This window comes from Rhincodon typus, chromosome 32, assembly GCF_021869965.1.
Source record: "Rhincodon typus isolate 14 chromosome 32, sRhiTyp1.1, whole genome shotgun sequence".
NCBI classification, from domain to species: Eukaryota; Metazoa; Chordata; class Chondrichthyes; order Orectolobiformes; family Rhincodontidae; genus Rhincodon; species Rhincodon typus.
The window spans coordinates 10,746,818-10,764,607 of record NC_063363.1 but is presented as its reverse complement, the minus strand read 5'-3'; the positions used below and the strand labels follow the sequence as shown (position 1 = coordinate 10,764,607).

Here is a 17,790-nt window from a genome sequence, read left to right as displayed (position 1 = left end):
ACTCTCCAGCACCCTATCATTAATAGTCTTGCTCTGATTTGCCCTACTGAAATGCAGTACCTCACGTTTATCTAAATTAAACTCCATCTGCCACTCATCGGCCCATCTGATTAAAGTCCTGTTGTACTCTGAGATAATCTTCCCAAAAATTCCAGGGATAAGAATCTTCAGTTATGTGGAAAGATTGGAGAGGTTGGGAATGCTTTCCTTGGAGAGGAGATATGATTGAAATTTTCAAAGTTATCAGAGTTCCGTACAGATAGTCGAGGAGAAATGATCTCTGCTCATAAATAGATAGGTAGTCATTTGGAACGGTAGTAAATGTGATGTCAGTTTAATAACTAGTCCAGCACTTTCCAAAGTGGGGGGCCATGAACTGAAGCTTTGGGAATGTGAATCTGAGGCAGCAATGGCTGATGTGGAATTCCGACTGAGTTAAAGCTGCCGAACCCCTGCCTGAAGTGGGTTGGTTAGCTCAGTTGGCTGGATGGCTAGTTTGTGATGCAGCGTGATGCCAAAGGAATGGGTTCCATTCCCTCACTGGCTGACATTACCGTGAAGGATTCTCCTTCTCAACCTCTTCCCTTGTGGTTACCCTCAGGATAACCCACCACCAGATGTGTTGCTCTCTCTCGCTTGCTCTCTCTCTGAGGAGAGAGCAGCCCGATGGCCCTCTGGGGCTATGGTGATTTTGCCTTTACTGTTATTCCTGCTCGAACAGGCCCCCACTCTCTCAGCATCTTCCCCCACCCTTATGTCAACCCAATTTCTCAGTTTTCACTGAGAAGTGGCGACAAATTTCAAACCTCGAAATGGGTCACAGTGGGGAATGGTTTGGGAAACACTGGCCTAATCTTAAAAAGGAGGGTGCTTCAGGAAGTGCAGCACTGCCTCAGTAGCACACTGGTGTGTCGGTTTGATCTTTTTTGTGCTTAAGCACTAAATGGGACTCAAACACAGAACCTAATGATTTAGAGATGAGAATACTACCAACTGAGCCAGAACAAGAGACATTCCTTTGAATGAAGACCCAGGGTGGTGGTCAGCCACCTAGCTGTAAAGAAAAGGATTGCAACTTGTCTCTGTGTGGTAAGAAAAGGGGAGGAGGGAGAGAATTGGAGGTTCAACTGCTGTGTCAGTCTGAGATCAGTCATGAACTATTGGGTACTTGTGTTCTTTCAGCATCAAACAGCAGAGCTTCAGAGGCTGAAACAGGAAATGGAGAACGAGCAGAAAATGCAACAAAACGATAAGAAAGCTCTTCAGAACCAAATAAAAAGTCTTCAAGATGCACTCCAGAGCAAAGAGGAAATGATCAAGAAGTAAGAAGGGTTAACCTCCTCACCCTCCCTATGCATTGAGTACCCAGGCTGCAGTTATAGGCATCTGTAGTATGCAAAGCTCGATACCACACTCTCAAACTGTCCAAGTGACTGTGTTCTTGGCTTAATTTGGCCTTTTAGAATTTGGGAAGCGGCCAGAGGTATAAATAGAATTTTTTTTTTTTTTTTTTTTTTTTTTTTTTTCACTTTGCCTAGGTCTGAGAAACAGATACAGGCACAACAGCAAGAGCTGGAAAACCAGAAGGACCATTTCCAACGAGAACAGTGAGTGCCAACTTGCCTCCATCACAACAGTGACGACAGTCTTTTCTGTATAGCAATGGAACATGTAAATGATGATGGTGATGTACCAGGTGATGCTACTTAACATCAGCAGGGAGGTTCAGAAGAACAGATCAGATTGCAGAGACGAGGAATGTGTAGAGAGATCCTAGGCACCACACTAGAGAGCTGTATTCAGTAAAGCATAGGTATAAATTGAGTGCTACAGTACTGAAGAGAATGAGTGAACCTTGCGGAAGACTGGAGATACTAGACACTGAGAAGAGGGGCAAAAAGGGGAAGATAGCTAAGCCAGCAGCCCTTTATAGTGTTTGTGCAGACATCCCCAGCCCCAGAGACACTAAGGAGAGGTTTGTATCTTGTATTGAGGTCACTGTAAACCATAGAATTTTTTTTTGTCCATGGGCTGTGGGTGTTGCTGGCTATGTGAACATTTATTGTTCAACCCCAATTGTTAAATCTCATCGTTGTTGCTGTGAGCCTGGAGTCGCATGCAGATGAGCCCACGTTACGATGGCAGATTTTCTTCCCGAAAGAGAGTTAGTGATACAGATGGATTTTTAAGACAATCAACACGGTTGCCATCAGACTGCAGATTTTTACTGAATTCAAATTACACCATCAGGGATCTTGGTGAGATTCCAACTCATGTCCCCAGAACATCAGCCTAGGGTTCTGACGTACTCGTCCAGTGATGTTATCACTGCTCCCCCCCCCCCCCCCATATGAAGCGTACTTCATAGGCTGTAAAGCAGTTTTGCTTATCGTAAGGTTATGAAAAATGCTCAGAAACCACTGCAAGTCTTTCCTTCCTTGCAGTGCTCTGTGTGTTTGTATCTCTGTACCTTCCACTGCTGTCTGATTTATAGCTGTCTGACCAGACCCTGCTGGTGCGCTCGCTCTCTTGCGCTCTCTCTCTCTTGCGCGCTCTTTCTCTCTCTCTCGCGCGCGTTCTCTCTCTCTCGCACGTCTCTATCAAAGTTGTCTCCAGTTAAAGATTTTACATGCAAGTGACATGTTGGACCAAAAGTGGGAGCTGTTTCACAAATGCAGCCTGTTTGCAAATGAATTCGAGCATGATGCTAATTTTAAGTCCGGTTGCTGTGTGAGTAGAACTGAACTGTAGTTAATAAATGTTACGATGCTGTTTGTGCAGAGAACAGTGGGCACAGGAAAGGATTCGGTTGGAGAGGCAGTCGGCAAAAAGCAAAGATGAATTTATCGAGGCCATGAGAAGAGCAATGGCTGCGGAGGTGATTCTTTATCGTGACTTAGTCAATGTGGTTAACTTTGGTGAAGTATTTGCTTTTACTCTTCCTGTATTCTGTCTACTATGCAAATTGCTGTTTTTGAGTTTTGTATGTCCAGAACCACAGGCGGCTTCACTTCTTCTTTCCTCTATTAGTAGAATCATAGAAAATTTGTGGCACAGAAAGAGGCCAGTTTGTGACACCTTAAACCACCCCCCCTCCCCCGAAGCCTAATCCCACTGTCCAGCATTTGGTCTGTAGATCTGCCCTGGAGGTGCACATCCAGACACTTCTTTTTAAATGAATCAAGAATTTTTGCTGCTGCAATCCTTTTAGGCAGTGTCTGGGGGTGGAGAAAATGTTTCCTTAGCTCCCTCCTCTAATCCTTGTACTCAGTAATGGGTAATGTTGGCAGCAAAACCAAGGAGATGCCCCTGTTGTATCAGTTTTGAAATCTGACCTTGGGTGATCCCTTCATTGAATCAGTTGAAAAAATACACCGTAATACTGAGCCACCCAGACCTGGTGTGCAGGATACCTGATCAGCCCCCTGCACCCTCTCGATCCATCCCCTTAAACATTCACTCTGTCCACCAGCAACGTAGAGTGGCAACAGTGCACTAAATATGCGCAAGACACAGAGCAGCAACTCTCCTTGGACAGCACGTTCCAAATGTGCAACCACTGCCACCTGTAGGATAAGGGCAACAGATACATGAGAACGCCACCTGCTGCCAGTTCCCTTCTAAACCACATACCATCCTGACTTGGAAATGTATCGCCGTTTCTTCGCTGTCGCTGGGGCAAAATCCTGCAACTCCCTTCCTTAAGAGCAGTGCAGTGGTTCAAGAAGGCGGCTCACCCCCACCTTTGAAAGGGCAGTTAGGGAAGGACAGTAAATGCTGGCCCAGTCGGTGCCACTCTCGTTATACCAACAAATAAAACAAAGATCGTTCTGGGAGTGAGAAGTGACTCAGGATAAATCCCCAAGCTCAGTGAGGGAATCGGGTGATGTACTACCAAATGCTGGTAGACTAATTATTCAGTGGAAGGAAAGGAGGGGGGAGTTGCATCCTGAACTTTTCTGAAATGCAACTTTCTCTTTGTTCCTCAGGTTCAGGTGCTGGAGGGCAGGCGAGATAAAGGGATTGTTTTTCTTGAGCAAGCGGCAAAAGAAGGAGAGGTTAAACTGTCCAGCTTGAGGCAGAAGCTGATGAGGTAAGAGAGTGTGCCGAACTTGTGCAAACCATGTCAGAGTCTGCATGATCATGTTGGTGACATAGTTACGCCTTGCAAATCATAATGGTGACAGCAGTCAATCAAATTGAAGTGACTTGTGTTGAATAACTTCTCCAGAGCATCACTCTCTAATCTGTGTTGCTGCCTATGTTGCAACAAATGGCTTCAAATTTAGAGTGCTTTGATTTTGATTTGATTTGATTTTTGATTTGGTTTTTATTGTCACGTGGATGGTTTAATGGTTTTCGGTGTCCTGAGGTCGTGAAGAGGTTCTGAACAAGAATCCTATCAAACTCGATACGTTAACCCTGTTTCTCTCTCCACAGATGCTGCCAGAACTGCTGAGTTTCTCCAGCAATTTTCTGTATCTATTTTATGCAAATGCACTTCTCTGTCTTCTGTCTGCAATCCCTCCTTGTTTCACGGGCTGTCTACAGAACAGAGATCGACTTGCATTTGTAATTCTTTTTGACCTGCTGTAAGGTGGGATTGGCTGATTTCATAGAGAAACAAAGGCAGGCTCATTTAAAAATGAGGCTGAACCAGACTGTTCGCAACCCCAAGTGTTATATTTGACTGGGAGATGAGTTTGTGAGCACGTTATTGAGACCATCAATTTTCCATCTCTGTAGCATTGCCATACCTCACTCTCTCCTCAATCCCTCTGATGCTGATCTCCTCCTGCTAACCTTTGTTACTTCCACATGTGACAATCCTAATACTTGGTTAATCCTAATACTTACAAGTCCATAAACTTGACATTCATCTCATTGTTGCGTCCCTACTCATTTCAATATCCTATTCGCCCATCACCCTAAAGTTTGCTGGAGACTCTGACAAGTTTATGGAGATTAGCAACAAATCCCAGCTCAACCTCGTAGAGTGTATCAATGTAGAAGTCATGTGAAGGGGGGTCTTGTGGCCAAGTGGTAGCGCGCCTACTTCTGATGCAGGAAGCCTTTGTTCAAGTCCCACACGCCCCAGATGTGTGTCATAACATGTTCAAACAGGTTGCTTAAAATAACTGGAAGTCATGTTGGTTTTTAAAGAAAATGGGTTGAAAGTGATAGGAAGCTAGCCACTTTTTGTTTATTTCCTGACCTTGATAGCCCCACATCTCCCTGAAATTGGGAAGGGACGTGGAGACAGGTTTTAGAAGCAGTTGATTTGGAAAAAAAAAAGGAAATGCTGAAGATAGATGATGGGTTTGTCAGTATTTCTTCAAAAGATGACAGCGGGCAAGCATTTCAGAACAAGAGACTGACGACACTCTTTAACGATCCTGGTTGCCCTGTCGTTGTTTGTAGCAACTTTTCAGACTTTTATCTCGGATTGCCAGAGGGTGACGCCGAATTCATCAGTTTATGGTCACTGCAGACAGGGTGTAGCAAATGCTGGGTACAGATTGCTCAATTGAGCTAAAGGATTCATACAAGATGTTGCTTTTTAAACCGTTCGTATCAAAGTCTCAAAAATGCCGATTCAAATGTTAAAATACAAAGCAACTAAAATATGAAGAAGGGTCCCGACCCAAAACGTCAACTTTCCTGCTCCTCTAATGCTGCCTGGTCTGCCGTGTTCCTCCAGCTCCACACTGTGTTATATCTAAAAATAAAAACATGCTATGATTCCATCATATACACAGCTGACTGTTCCCTTGTATTTGTGTGTGAATGAGCATTTACTTACACTTAGCAAAATAAGAAAGAGGAATAGATCATACGGCCCCTGAAACCTGTTGTTCTGTTCTGTAAGATCATGGCTGATCTACTACCTCAGCTGCGTCTTTTGTGACTCAGTGACTTTTACATCTATCTCCTTCACCTGTATAGTTTTGGATGCTGTTGTCCATTTGGATTGTGTAGTGCTTGCTGATTCAGACTGTTGATACGTCGCATTAAGTTAGTTTGTTAATAAAGAGAAACATGAGCTGAACCATGCAGCCAAGAATGGCAACATTACAATCCAGTTCAAAGAGTGAGTGCATCTGCCTCTTTCTGCATTAATTCCAGAACCAGCTACATTAGCATTGGTGGGAGAGTGACCAGGATCTCTCTGCTGTAAAGATGAGGGGCTGGCTCTGAAGATACAATCTGTGTCTCTTTCTTTTGTCCTCACAGCACTCCCACGGTTCAGATTGACGTCAAGGCTGCGATGCTGGCATATGAGCTGGTGCTTGCTGACATCAAGTCAAAAATACACCAAACAGTGGTCAGTATTTGGTTTTACAGATACTTTGTAGTCCATTCTCTCAGAAGTCTTCCCTATGTCAGATGCAACTCAGTCGGTAGCACTGCAGTCTCTGAATCTTAGGTTCATGTCCCCGCTCCAGGGCCCAATGCTCCAATTCGATCCTGAGTGAGTGCCGCACTGTCAGCGCTGCTGTCTTTCAGGTGAAGTGTTTGGCTGAGACCATTCCTGCCTGCTTGGGTTGATGAGAGAGATCCCACGGCCCTATTGTGAAAAGGAGAAGTTATCTCTCGTGGCGTGCCTAATACTTATACCTCAATCAACATCAGAAAGACAGATTTTCTAGTCTTTATCACATAGCTGTTTGTGGGAGCTTGCTGTGTACAAAATGGCTGATGGGTTTCCTACATGACAGCAGTGACTACATTTCAACAAGTGCTTCATTAGTTATGAAAGCACTTTGAGTCATTTTGGTGGTCATGAAAAATGTCTTTTTTTCTCCTTCTCATTTTCCTTCATTTATGTTAAATTCCTCCAGTTTGTACAGTCTGGGAATGCCCTGAGATCCAATGAGATGTGAAGCTGAGCAGTTTTTATTTGTTGTCAGCCTCTTGTGTCAAACTAGGCCTAAGCCAGAATGGGGGACAGTTCATTTCCTTACCTCTTCCCACCAGCCGCCAATCCCCAACTTTCTTATATCTACCATCACACCTCCTCCTCCACCTCCCCAACCCACCTACCCTACTCCCTATAGTCTCCTCAGAGAGAAAACCCAAGGACAATAATGTGGAATAAGCTGGGAAACTCTGCCCTGTCTCCCTGGGGTCATCAACATCAGGCCAGAAAATTATGGGCCAAGTGTGGACTATTACAACGCTTATTTCGGTTGACACCGATCTCTGCTGTAATATCTTAAGAGTTGACATTCGCTGTTCCAGATGGTTTTACCTTCCAAAGACTCTGCACTCTCAGGAATATGAGAAACAGCCAACTCCCAGTCTGTTTCTACTCAAACATCTCATGGCCCTTCCTGCTCTCTTAAATCCGGAATAATTTATCAATTGGGACAGTATCCGGCCTTTTACTTAGTTAGAATCCCTATACTCTGAAAATAGGCCATGCAGCCCATTAAGTCTGCACTGACTGTCCGAAGAGCATCCCACTCAGACCTAACCCCCAGCCTTATCCCTGTAACCTCGCATGTCCCACGCCTAATCGACTTAACCCACATATCCCTAGACATTATGGGACAATTTAGCATGGCCAATCCACCTAACCCTCACATCTTTGGACAGAGAGGAAACCGGAGCACCTGGAGGACACGGGGATAATGCGCAAACTCCACACAGACAGTTGCCCGAGGGCAGATTTGAACCTGGGTCCCTGGCGCTGTGAGGCAGCAGTGCTAACCACTGAGCCACTGTGCCACCCGTATGTCTTGCAGTATCTGGCAAAGGAATCCACGCAGACAGGTGGAGAACGTGCAAACTCCACACAGATAGTTGCTTGAGGGTGGAATCAAACCTGGGTCCCTGGCGATGTGAGGCGGCAATGCTAATCACTGAGGCACCGTGCTGGCCAAAGTTGGCAGAGCTGTATATGGCTACCTCTCACTGTCTAAGTCGATGCTGATGGAAGCAGACCAAGGTCTGTGACCCCCTGAGTGGTTGAGATTCTTTAAGCTGCAAATCCCATTTTTCTGATTAACAGCCTCGTAAGGTTCCGTCTGTTTTCACAGGGTCGCTGCCACTTTGCAAAAACATTCACTATTCTCCACATCCTGATGGGGTGTATTTTATATGCCAGGTGCTGTACTCATTCTGTGCTTAGGAGTTTGCTGCATCACACAATCATTACTTAAAAACCAAAAAGAGAGAGGGAAGACACTGGATAGAAAAATGAGCCCACAGTTAACTCTTAGTGATAGGTTTTAGAATGATTGGTTGAACTATTGCAGTAATAAAGTTATTTCAGCTAAATAAGTGGTAAGCATTGAATGTTCAAATAGTGTTCAGATTCTGCAAGAAATGCTTTATCTTTTGGTTATTTGTGGAAAGCACTTTTTTTTAATGTTTCAATGTTTCTTTTGTTCTGTCAGAGTACCTTCAACGAACAGATTGACATGATTCGGAATGGAGCAAAGTTGTGTAACATGCCACAGGTTCCTGTCCTCTTGCCCCCATCCCAGTCTGACTTCATGGTAAGTGTTGAGTTTGAACGTATAAATTAAGTGCAAGAATAGGCCATTCAGCCCCTCTAGCTTGCTCCACGTTTCAATAAGATCACTGCTGATTCCAGCTCCACATCCCTGCCTATCCCAGTAACCAGCAATTCCCTTGTTAGTCAAGAATTAATCTACCTCTGCCTTAAAATTAGTCAATAGATACTGCCTCCACTGCATTCTGGAGAGGAGAGTTTCCAAAGACTGGTGACCCTTTGAGAGAGAGAAAAGAAATCTTCCCCATACCTCCACCTTAAACTGTTTTTAAATATTTCCCCTAGTTCCTCTAGAAGCATTCTTGCAGCATCTACATTGTCAAGTCCCATCAGGATTTTGTATGTCTCCACATATGACTTAGAAATATACTGCCATTCTTTCAGTGTCACTGGGAGAAAATCCTAGAATTCCTCCCCCCCAACAGCATTGTGGCTCTACCCACAACACATGGACAGCAGCAGTTCAAGAAGACAGCTGTCCCCCACCTTCTCAAGGCAACTAGGGACAGGCAATAAACGCTGACCCAACCAGCGATGCCCTCATCCCACAAGTGAAAAAAAGGTTACCCCTCATTCTTCAAAACTCCACAAAGGGTATAGGCCCACCTATCTAATCTTTCTTGGTAAAACAATGCTTCCCCCCACCCCAAGTATCTACTCTGAACTACTTCGAATAAATTCTCATCTTTTCTTAAAGAACGAGTCCAAATTTGTGACCAGTACTCCAAATGTGGCCACACGTTCTCAGTACAAGTATCCCTAACTGTTATATTCCAATGTCCTTGCAATAAATGACAACTTTCTGCATTGCGTTCCCAATCACTAGCTGCACCTGTACTGACTTTTTGTGACTTATGTACCAGCTTGTCCAGATCCCTCTGCACTTTAGAGGTCTATAATCTCTATCCATTTAAATAGCGCACTGCTTTTCTATTCTTCCCCTCAGAGGACAGGCTGACGTTTTCTGACATTCATCTGACAAATATTCGCCACTTTGTAAAGCCATCTGTTGTCCATTTACAGACTTTATGTCCTCTTCACATCCTACTTCCCTGCCTATTCTTCCACTATCAGCAATTTAGCAACCATACACATGACCCCTTCAACTAAAAGTCATTGAGATAAATTGTATATAACTGACAACCCAAACTGATCCCTTTGGAACACTCCTTGTCACTTCCTGCCAATACAAGAATGACCCATTCTACTTGCTATTAGCCAACCAATCCTCAATATATTTGAATGTGTAAGTCACTCGTACATAGTGAGCTTTTGTTTAGTAACCTTTGATATGGCACCTTGTCGAATACCTTCTAGAAATCTAAGTAGAGTTCATCCACCGCTTCTCCACTCTTTATGCTGCTTAGTGCATTCTTAAAGAATTTGAATAAATTAGCTGAACTTGATTTCACTTTCACAAAATCATGTTTGCACAAACCAAATGCAAAATCTACTTTCACATCCTTCAGTATCCTAGAAGGTCTGGACTTGTTTATCCAGCCTTTTCTCTTTTGAAGAAATATTCCTTTACAGTGTCTGACCCATCTCTCCTTTAAAAGTATCCTCTTGTTCAACCAATATTTTTCTCAACAACATTTAGTTGCATTTGGCCCAGGACCATCCTTGCTCCAATGAAGCTGGCTCTCAACCTGGTGCTATTTGTACTCTGGATGGACCAGTGCTGTTTTCTACTGCCCTCCTAAACGCTATGTTACAATGATCACTGTTCCTTAAGTGTTCCCCCCTGTCAATTAATCTACTTCCCCACATCAATTCCAAGGACCGGGTCTACCACAGCTTCCTTGCTTATTGGACAGGACACTTAATGCTGTGAGATATTCATCTGCTTCTGTCTTTCTTGAGTATTCAGAAATAGCTGAAATTGCTATTTAAATGCCTACCACTGTATCTCCGCTGACCCATTCCTTAACCTGCTCAGTGAAATAACTCCACAGAGGCCAGTCTCCCATCACAAAGCCACCCTTTATTGTGGAAAGTCCTTGACACTGATTCAGCTCTGAGTGCAAGGATGTCCCACAGTCTTGTTTTTATCTGTCAGCCAGAGCTCCCTGATTGGGACGATTAATCTGGTCCAGTCAAGGTACTCATTCTGTGAGGTCTACCTGTCTGACCTTGTTACAACCACTACAGTTTGTATCCCTTTCCTACGTCACTCTCTCTTCATTGTCTCATAATTGCCTGTATTTAGGTTTAAGCGCTAGTGTTCAATCTACTTCTTCAAACTGAATGCAAAATTCAGTCATATTCAATCATTACTACCTTGAGGCATCTTTACTAGAGGTTACTAGTTAACCCTGTCTTGTTGCATATAATCAGTTCAAGAAATAGGATGGAAAACATTCTATGAACTCAGCATCATGCCACACTTGCCCAGTTGATTCATCCATATCTTTTTCACAAGTCCTTTTTACTTCTTCCTATCTACATCAGTCTGTAGTATATGGGTGTTAGAACTCTATAAACTACTCCCATGAGTGACTTCTAACTTATACTATTTTTTTGTATCTACCAAACTGATTCTACGTCATCTCTAGAACTATGGTCATCTCTCTCTGTTGTACCAATGCCAGCAATAATTAACAATTAATTAGGGGAGGCAGTGGCCTAGTGGTATTATCGCTGAACTATTATTAATCCAGAGACCCGGATAACGTTCTGGGGACCCAGGTTCGACTCCTGCCATGGCAGATGGTGGAATTTGAATTCAGTAAAAGAAATATCTAGAATTAAGAATCTAATGATGACCATGAATCCATTGTCGATTGTTGGAAAAACCCATCTGGTTCACTAATGTCCTTTAGGGAAGGAAACTGCCATCTTTACCTGGTCTGGTCTACATGTGACTCCAGAACCACAGCAATGTGGTTGACTCTAAAACTGCCCTCTGGGCAATTAGGGATGGGCAATAAGTGCTGCCTGGTCAGTGACGCCCTCATACCGTGAATGAATTTAAAAACTGGCTTTCCACCTTTTCCTAGCTTTTTGACATTATTAAATGTTGTGGGCCGATGAATAATCAGGTCCCAGTCCTTGGCATTTTGAAACAATACCTGCAGTAGCAATCAGATCATATTATTTATATATTTATTTTGATTTGCACTGTCAATTCATTTGTTTTAAAATTCATCCTTGAGTTGTGGTCATTGTTGGCTGGGCCAGCATTTATTGCCCATCTCTAATTGCCGAAAAGACAGTTATGAGTCAACCACATTGCTGTGGGTCTGGCGTCACATACCAGACCAGGTAACGATGGCAGTTTCCTTCCTTAAAGGACTTTGTAAAACAGATGGGTTTTTTCCTGATGATCCACATCAGCTTTTGTTGTTGTCATTAGACTCATAATGCCAGATTTTTATCAAATTCAAATTCCATCATCTGCCATGGCGATATTTAAACCTATGTCCCCAGAACATTCCCTGGGTCTCTGAATTAATAGTTTAGTCTAACTCCACTAGGCCATCATCTCCCTGTGGTTTTGTTACAAATGGCACATGTATTTAAATACAAAGTATTTAGACGTGTCTTTGTAATCTCTAGTCCTATCTCCTGTTGCACTGTTGGGCGTCTCTTTCTGCCATTTTCCTTATTGTAACCATGCTCTCTTGTCTTATCTTCTCAAATTTGATCCTTCACCCCTACTATGTAGTTTAGAGCCCTCTCTACCATTCCAGTTCAATGACTGACCAGAACACTGGTCTCAGCGTGGTTCTATTGAAGACCAAACCCAGAGTACAACCCAATTCAGCACAAGAACCAGTTCCTCAGGAATCAAAACCCATTTCTACCACCCAATATTGTGAGCTATGCACTCATCTCGCTAATCTACTTTACCCTGTGCCAATATTCTCATGGCTTGGGTAACAATACAGACATTATTAGCTTTTCAGGTTCTGCTTTACAACTCGGCTCCTAGCTACTCTTGTCACCTCAGCAAAACCACTTTCCTCGGTCACCTTTTTGTCTTTAATATCTACATGAAACAGGATCATAGGATCCTCTCCTTCCCACTGCAATGTATTCAGTTGTACATTTGGGTTTGTTTATGTAGAGTATGTAAGATGTCATTGAGTCATAGAACTGTACAGCATGGAAACAGACCCTTCGGTCCAACTCATCCATGCTGACCAGACATCCCAATATGACCTAGTCCCATTTGCCAGTATTTGGCCCATATCCCTCTACATCCTTCCTATTCACGTACCCATCCGGATGCCTTTTAAATGTTGTAACTGTACCAGCCTCCACTACTTCCTCTGGCAGCTCAGTCCATATACGTATGTATTACAAGGAAATGCAAAATAACTATACAAATGCAAAAATCTTATACAAGTACCAGATGCTTTGTGACATTGCTGGTGAGTACAACTTGCAGTTGAGAATTTTTTTTTTAACGATTCTTGTTTAGCATATCTACATGGCAAAGCAAAAAGAGCTCTTGGCTTCCAGTGGATTTCCCACAAATAACACTAGCCAGGGAACATCCTCGACACTACCAGCATTTCCCCCAGGATTGGCTCCGTTGAATAATCAGCTAGGAATAGCGCAGGTAAGCTGGGAAACATTTCCACGTGGATTTTGTTTGCTTTCTGACTGGGAAGTGTGACGATACTGTCACTTTACGAGATTATTTTGTCGTGGTTTGTTTTGAATAGAGGTTGTAAGGCAGCAGTTGGGAGCTGTCTCTAAGGAGGTGAACAATTTGTGAAGCCTTGGGTTTTTTTTTTAAAACGTTGGAATAATGGAAGCTGCTTGGGTATGGCCAGCTCTCTCAGACCAGGCCTTCTAGTTTTGTTCAGTTTTTAGGTTTAGTGTTAAGCCGAAGCCATTGGGTTCTTGGAAGAGTTGGAAGCTTCAATGAATGTCTCCTGGCTGCTACACTTTCTGAATCTTCCCTTGATGTTTTTTCCTCTCCGATTGGAGAACTGCATGTGGGAGTCTGTGGCTGAATCTGCCCTTTTTGCCAAGGGGTGTGTTTATGGGATGTTACTATATTGGAACAGTTAATTAGTAATAGGTACTGTATCTGTTATTTAGTTAAGTTTTCAAATAGTTAAGTTATTTTAAATTCTTCCTTCTTTTGTTTGTATTTTAACTACGGTGTTTAAACAAATTATGTTTTGCTTAACGTCAAGTAGTTTGACCAGTCGCATCGGATCTGGAACATGGCATTCACATCTACCTTTAAAATAAGAAAAAGTTAGGGTCTAGGCTACCTTCTTAAAAAGTGTTGAGGGGCTCTGGTCTGGCCTAAAACAGGCAAGAGTTTTACTTGATTCTATTTTTATAGGGAAAGTCATGAAAGTTCAAAATCCCATTGGATAGAAACATGGTGGTTCTTGTCTTCTGAAGGGTCCACTTTTAACATGAGATCCATTGCTTTCTTCAATCCATGCTGACTAGTTCCATCCGCAAATTGCTGTTTTGTTTCTATGAACATTTGTGTTCTTAATTAGAACACTGTTCTCATTTAAAATCTGCTTGGAAATTTTTATAGCGCTCAATGTCCCCTGGGTTATCGGTGCAAATGTCATCTGGGTTACCACACCAAACACCTATTGGTCCAGGCAATCCCAGCCAAACAGGTGGATCAACTCAAAATCACTTGGAGCGACTTCTGGAGCGATTGACTGAGCTGTTCCCAAAACATAACAGGTAAATAACTGGAGTCTGAAGAAGACTCGCTTAATGGATTGAGGAACCCTTAATGTGTATATTTTTTTTAAAAAAGTCTCTAGATTGATTAGGAAACCTGACTGTGAGAAGGGCAACGATGTGTGTGGAAACATTTGTGAGGTTTAAAATCTCCGTTTACCATCACAGGACCAAGTTGTATTATCCAAGAGATGGGACACTGAGCAGTTCATTAGTTCACATTGCAATCTGAACTTGAGGCTAAACAAAACTCTGCTGCCCCAGTCTGAACTCATAATGTGCTAATTCACCTACCTCCACTCACTGACATACATTGGCTCCCAGTCAAATGATATCTTGTTTTTAAAATTCTTTTCCATGTTTTCAAATCCCTCCATGACCTCACTTAGTATTAGGGGTTTAGATGGAGCAGAATTTGTAAGGAGCATCCAGGAGGGCTCTCTAGAGCAGTATATAAATAGTCCAACTCGGGAAGGGGCCATACTGGACCTGGTGTTGGGGAATGAGCCCGGCCAGGTGGTTGAAGTTTCAGTAGGGGATTACTTTGGGAATAGTGATCACAATTCTGTAAATTTTAGAATACTGATGGACAAAGACGAGAGTGGTCCGAAAGGAAGAGTGCTGAATTGGGGGAAGGCCAACTATGGCAAAATTCGGCAGGAGCTGGGGAATGTGGATTGGGAGCAGCTGTTTGAGGGTAAATCCACATTTGATATGTGGGAGGCTTTTAAAGTGAGTTTGATTAGAGTGCAGGACAGACATGTCCCTGTGAAAATGAGGGATAGAAAGGGCAAGTTTAGGGAACCGTGGATGACAGGTGAAATTGTGAGACTAGCAAAGAGTAAAAAGGAAGCATACATAAGGTCTAGGTGACTGAAAACAGACGAAGCTTTGGAAGAATATCAGGAAAGTAGGACCAATCTGAAATGAGGAATTAAGAGGGCTAAAAGGGGTCATGAAATATCTTTAGCAAACAGGGTTAAGGAAAATCTCAAAGCGTTTTATTCATACATAAGGAGCAAGAGGGTAACTAGAGGAAGGGTTGGCCGACTCAAGGACAAAGGAGGGAAGTTATGCGAGGAGTCAGAGAAAATGAGTGAGATTCTTAACGAGTACTTTGCGTCAGTATTCACTGAGGAGAGGGACATGATGGATGTTGAGGTTAGGGATAGATGTTTGATTACTCTAGGTCAAGTCAGCATAAGGAGGGGGGGATGTGTTGGATATTCTAAAAGGCATTAGGGTGGACAAGTCCCCAAGTCCGGATCAGGTCTATCCCAGGTTACTGAGGGAAGTGAGAGAGGAAATAGCTGGGGCCTTAACAGATATCTTTGCAGCATCCTTGAGCACGGGTGAGGTCCTGGAGGACTGGAGAATTGCTAATGTTGTCCCCTTATTTAAGAAGAGTAGCAAGGATAATCCAGGTAATTATAGACCGGTGAGCCTGACGTCAGTGGTGGGGAAGCTGCTGGAGAAGATACTGAGGGATAGGATCTATTTACATTTGGAAGTAAATGGGCCTATTAGTGATAGGCAGCATGGTTTTGTGCAGGGAAGGTCATGTCTTACCAATTTGATAGAATTCTTTGAGGAAGTGACAAAAGTTGATAGATGAGGGAAGGGCTGTAGATGTCATATACATGGACTTCAGTAAGGCGTTTGATAAGGTTCCCCATGGTAGGCTGATGGAGAAAGTGAAGTCGCATGGGGTCCAGGGTGTACTAGCTAGATGGATAGATAACTGGCTGGGCAACAGGAGACAGAGAGTTGTAGTGGAAGGGAGTTTCTCAAAACAGAGAACTGTGACCAGTGGTGTTCCACAAGGATCCGTGTTGGGACCACTGTTGTTTGTGATATACATAAATGATCTGGAGGAAGGTATGGATGGTCTGATTAGCAAGTTTGCAGATGACACTAAGATTGGTGGAGCAGCAGATAGTGAAGGGGACTGTCGAAGAATGCAGCAGAATATAGATAGATTGGAGAGTTGGGCGGAGAAGTGACAGATGGAGTTCAATCCAGGCAAATGCGAGGTGATGCATTTTGGAAGATCCAATTCAAGAGCGAACTATACGATAAATGGAAAAGCCCTGTGGAAAATTGATGCACAGAGAGACCTGGGTGTTCAGGTCCATTGTACCCTGAAGGTGGCAATGCAGGTCGATAGAGTGGTCAAGAAGGCATACGGCATGTTTTCATTCATCGGACCGGGTATTGAGTACAAGAGTTGGCAGGTCATGTTCCAGTTGTATAGAACTTTGGTTCGACCACATTTGGAATACTGCATACAGTTCTGGTCGCCACATTACCAAAAGGATGTGGATGCTTTGGAGAGGGTGCAGAGGAGGTTCACCAGGATGTTGCCTTGTATAGAGGGCGCTAGCTATGAAGAGAGGTTGAGTAGATTAGGATTATTTACATTAGAAAGACAGAGGTTGAGGGGCGACCTGATTGAGGTCTACAAAATCATAGACAGGGTGGATAGCAAGAAGCCTTTTCCCCCCCAGAGTGGGGGACTCAATTACTAGAGATCACGATTTCAAGGTGGGAGGGGAAAAGTTTAAGGGAGATATGCGTGGAAAGTTCTTTACGCAGAGGGTGGTGAGTGCCTGGAATGCGTTGCCAACGGAGCTGGTAGAGGCAGGCACGATAGCATCGTTTAAGATGTATCTCAACAGATACATGAATGGGGGCAGGGAGCAGATGGATACAGACCCTTGGAAAATAGGCAACAGGTTTAGATAGACGATCTGGATTGGCGCAGGCTTGGAGGGCCGAAGGGCCTGTTCCTGTGTTGTTATTTTCTTTGTTCTTGTTCTTTGCTCGCCCTGCGGGTGCCCTCTACCATAGCTTCTAAGCTTCAGTGACCCAACTCTCTTATGATCTGTGCTCCTGTAATTCTGGGATCTGGAGCATCTCCAGTTTAAATTGCTTTGCCTTTGGTGTCTTTTCCCTCAGTTGTCTGGGCTCTGAGCTTGGGAACAGCATGCCGAAGCCCCTCCCTTTCACTTCCCTTAAAACCTGTATCTTTTACCGTGTTTTCGGTCTCTGAATTAATCTCTTATGGCTTGGTTTTGTATTTTATACTACCGCTGTGAAGAGCCTTGGAACATTCCATTAGGTGAAAGATGCCATATAAATGTAAGTTGTTGTGAGCCACCTATTGGGTCAATTAATCATAGAATCCCTACAATGTAGAAACAGGCCCTTCGGCCCAACAGGTCCATCCAGACACACCCCCCTAATCTACACATCCCTGAACACTATGGGCAGTTTCCAATGGCCAATCCACCTCGCCTGCACATCTTTGGACTGTGGGAGGAAACCGGAGCACCTGGAGGAAACCCACGCAGACACAGGGAGAATGTGCAAACTCCACACAGACAGTCGCCCGAGGGTGGAATCGAATCCAGGGTCCTGGTGCTGTGAGGCAGCATTACTAATTACTGAGCCACCATTAAGTCTCTCAGGTGGTTTGGGAAGGTGTTTTCCTTCAGAGTCGAGTTGCTCTGTTCACCTGTTTTCCTTCTCTCCTTTCTTGAAGGCACCTAGTTGTGCCAAGAACCATCTGGTACCTAAGCCATGTGGCATTTCCT

At 43.7% G+C, this 17,790-nt stretch overlaps 1 protein-coding gene across 1 annotated transcript in view; it reads left to right on the top strand.

Moving 5' to 3' along the window:
* Nucleotides 1-17,790, top strand: part of LOC109917571 (E3 ubiquitin-protein ligase TTC3-like) — a 110,379-nt gene that overhangs the window by 85,137 nt on the left and 7,452 nt on the right. Inside the window, exons 27-34 of the mRNA XM_048615338.1 lie at nucleotides 1,183-1,322; nucleotides 1,539-1,607; nucleotides 2,782-2,878; nucleotides 3,990-4,093; nucleotides 6,235-6,325; nucleotides 8,403-8,504; nucleotides 12,948-13,088; nucleotides 14,037-14,194. Of these exons, the coding sequence (XP_048471295.1) occupies nucleotides 1,183-1,322; nucleotides 1,539-1,607; nucleotides 2,782-2,878; nucleotides 3,990-4,093; nucleotides 6,235-6,325; nucleotides 8,403-8,504; nucleotides 12,948-13,088; nucleotides 14,037-14,194 (902 nt within the window). The remainder of the gene's footprint in view (nucleotides 1-1,182; nucleotides 1,323-1,538; nucleotides 1,608-2,781; nucleotides 2,879-3,989; nucleotides 4,094-6,234; nucleotides 6,326-8,402; nucleotides 8,505-12,947; nucleotides 13,089-14,036; nucleotides 14,195-17,790) is intronic.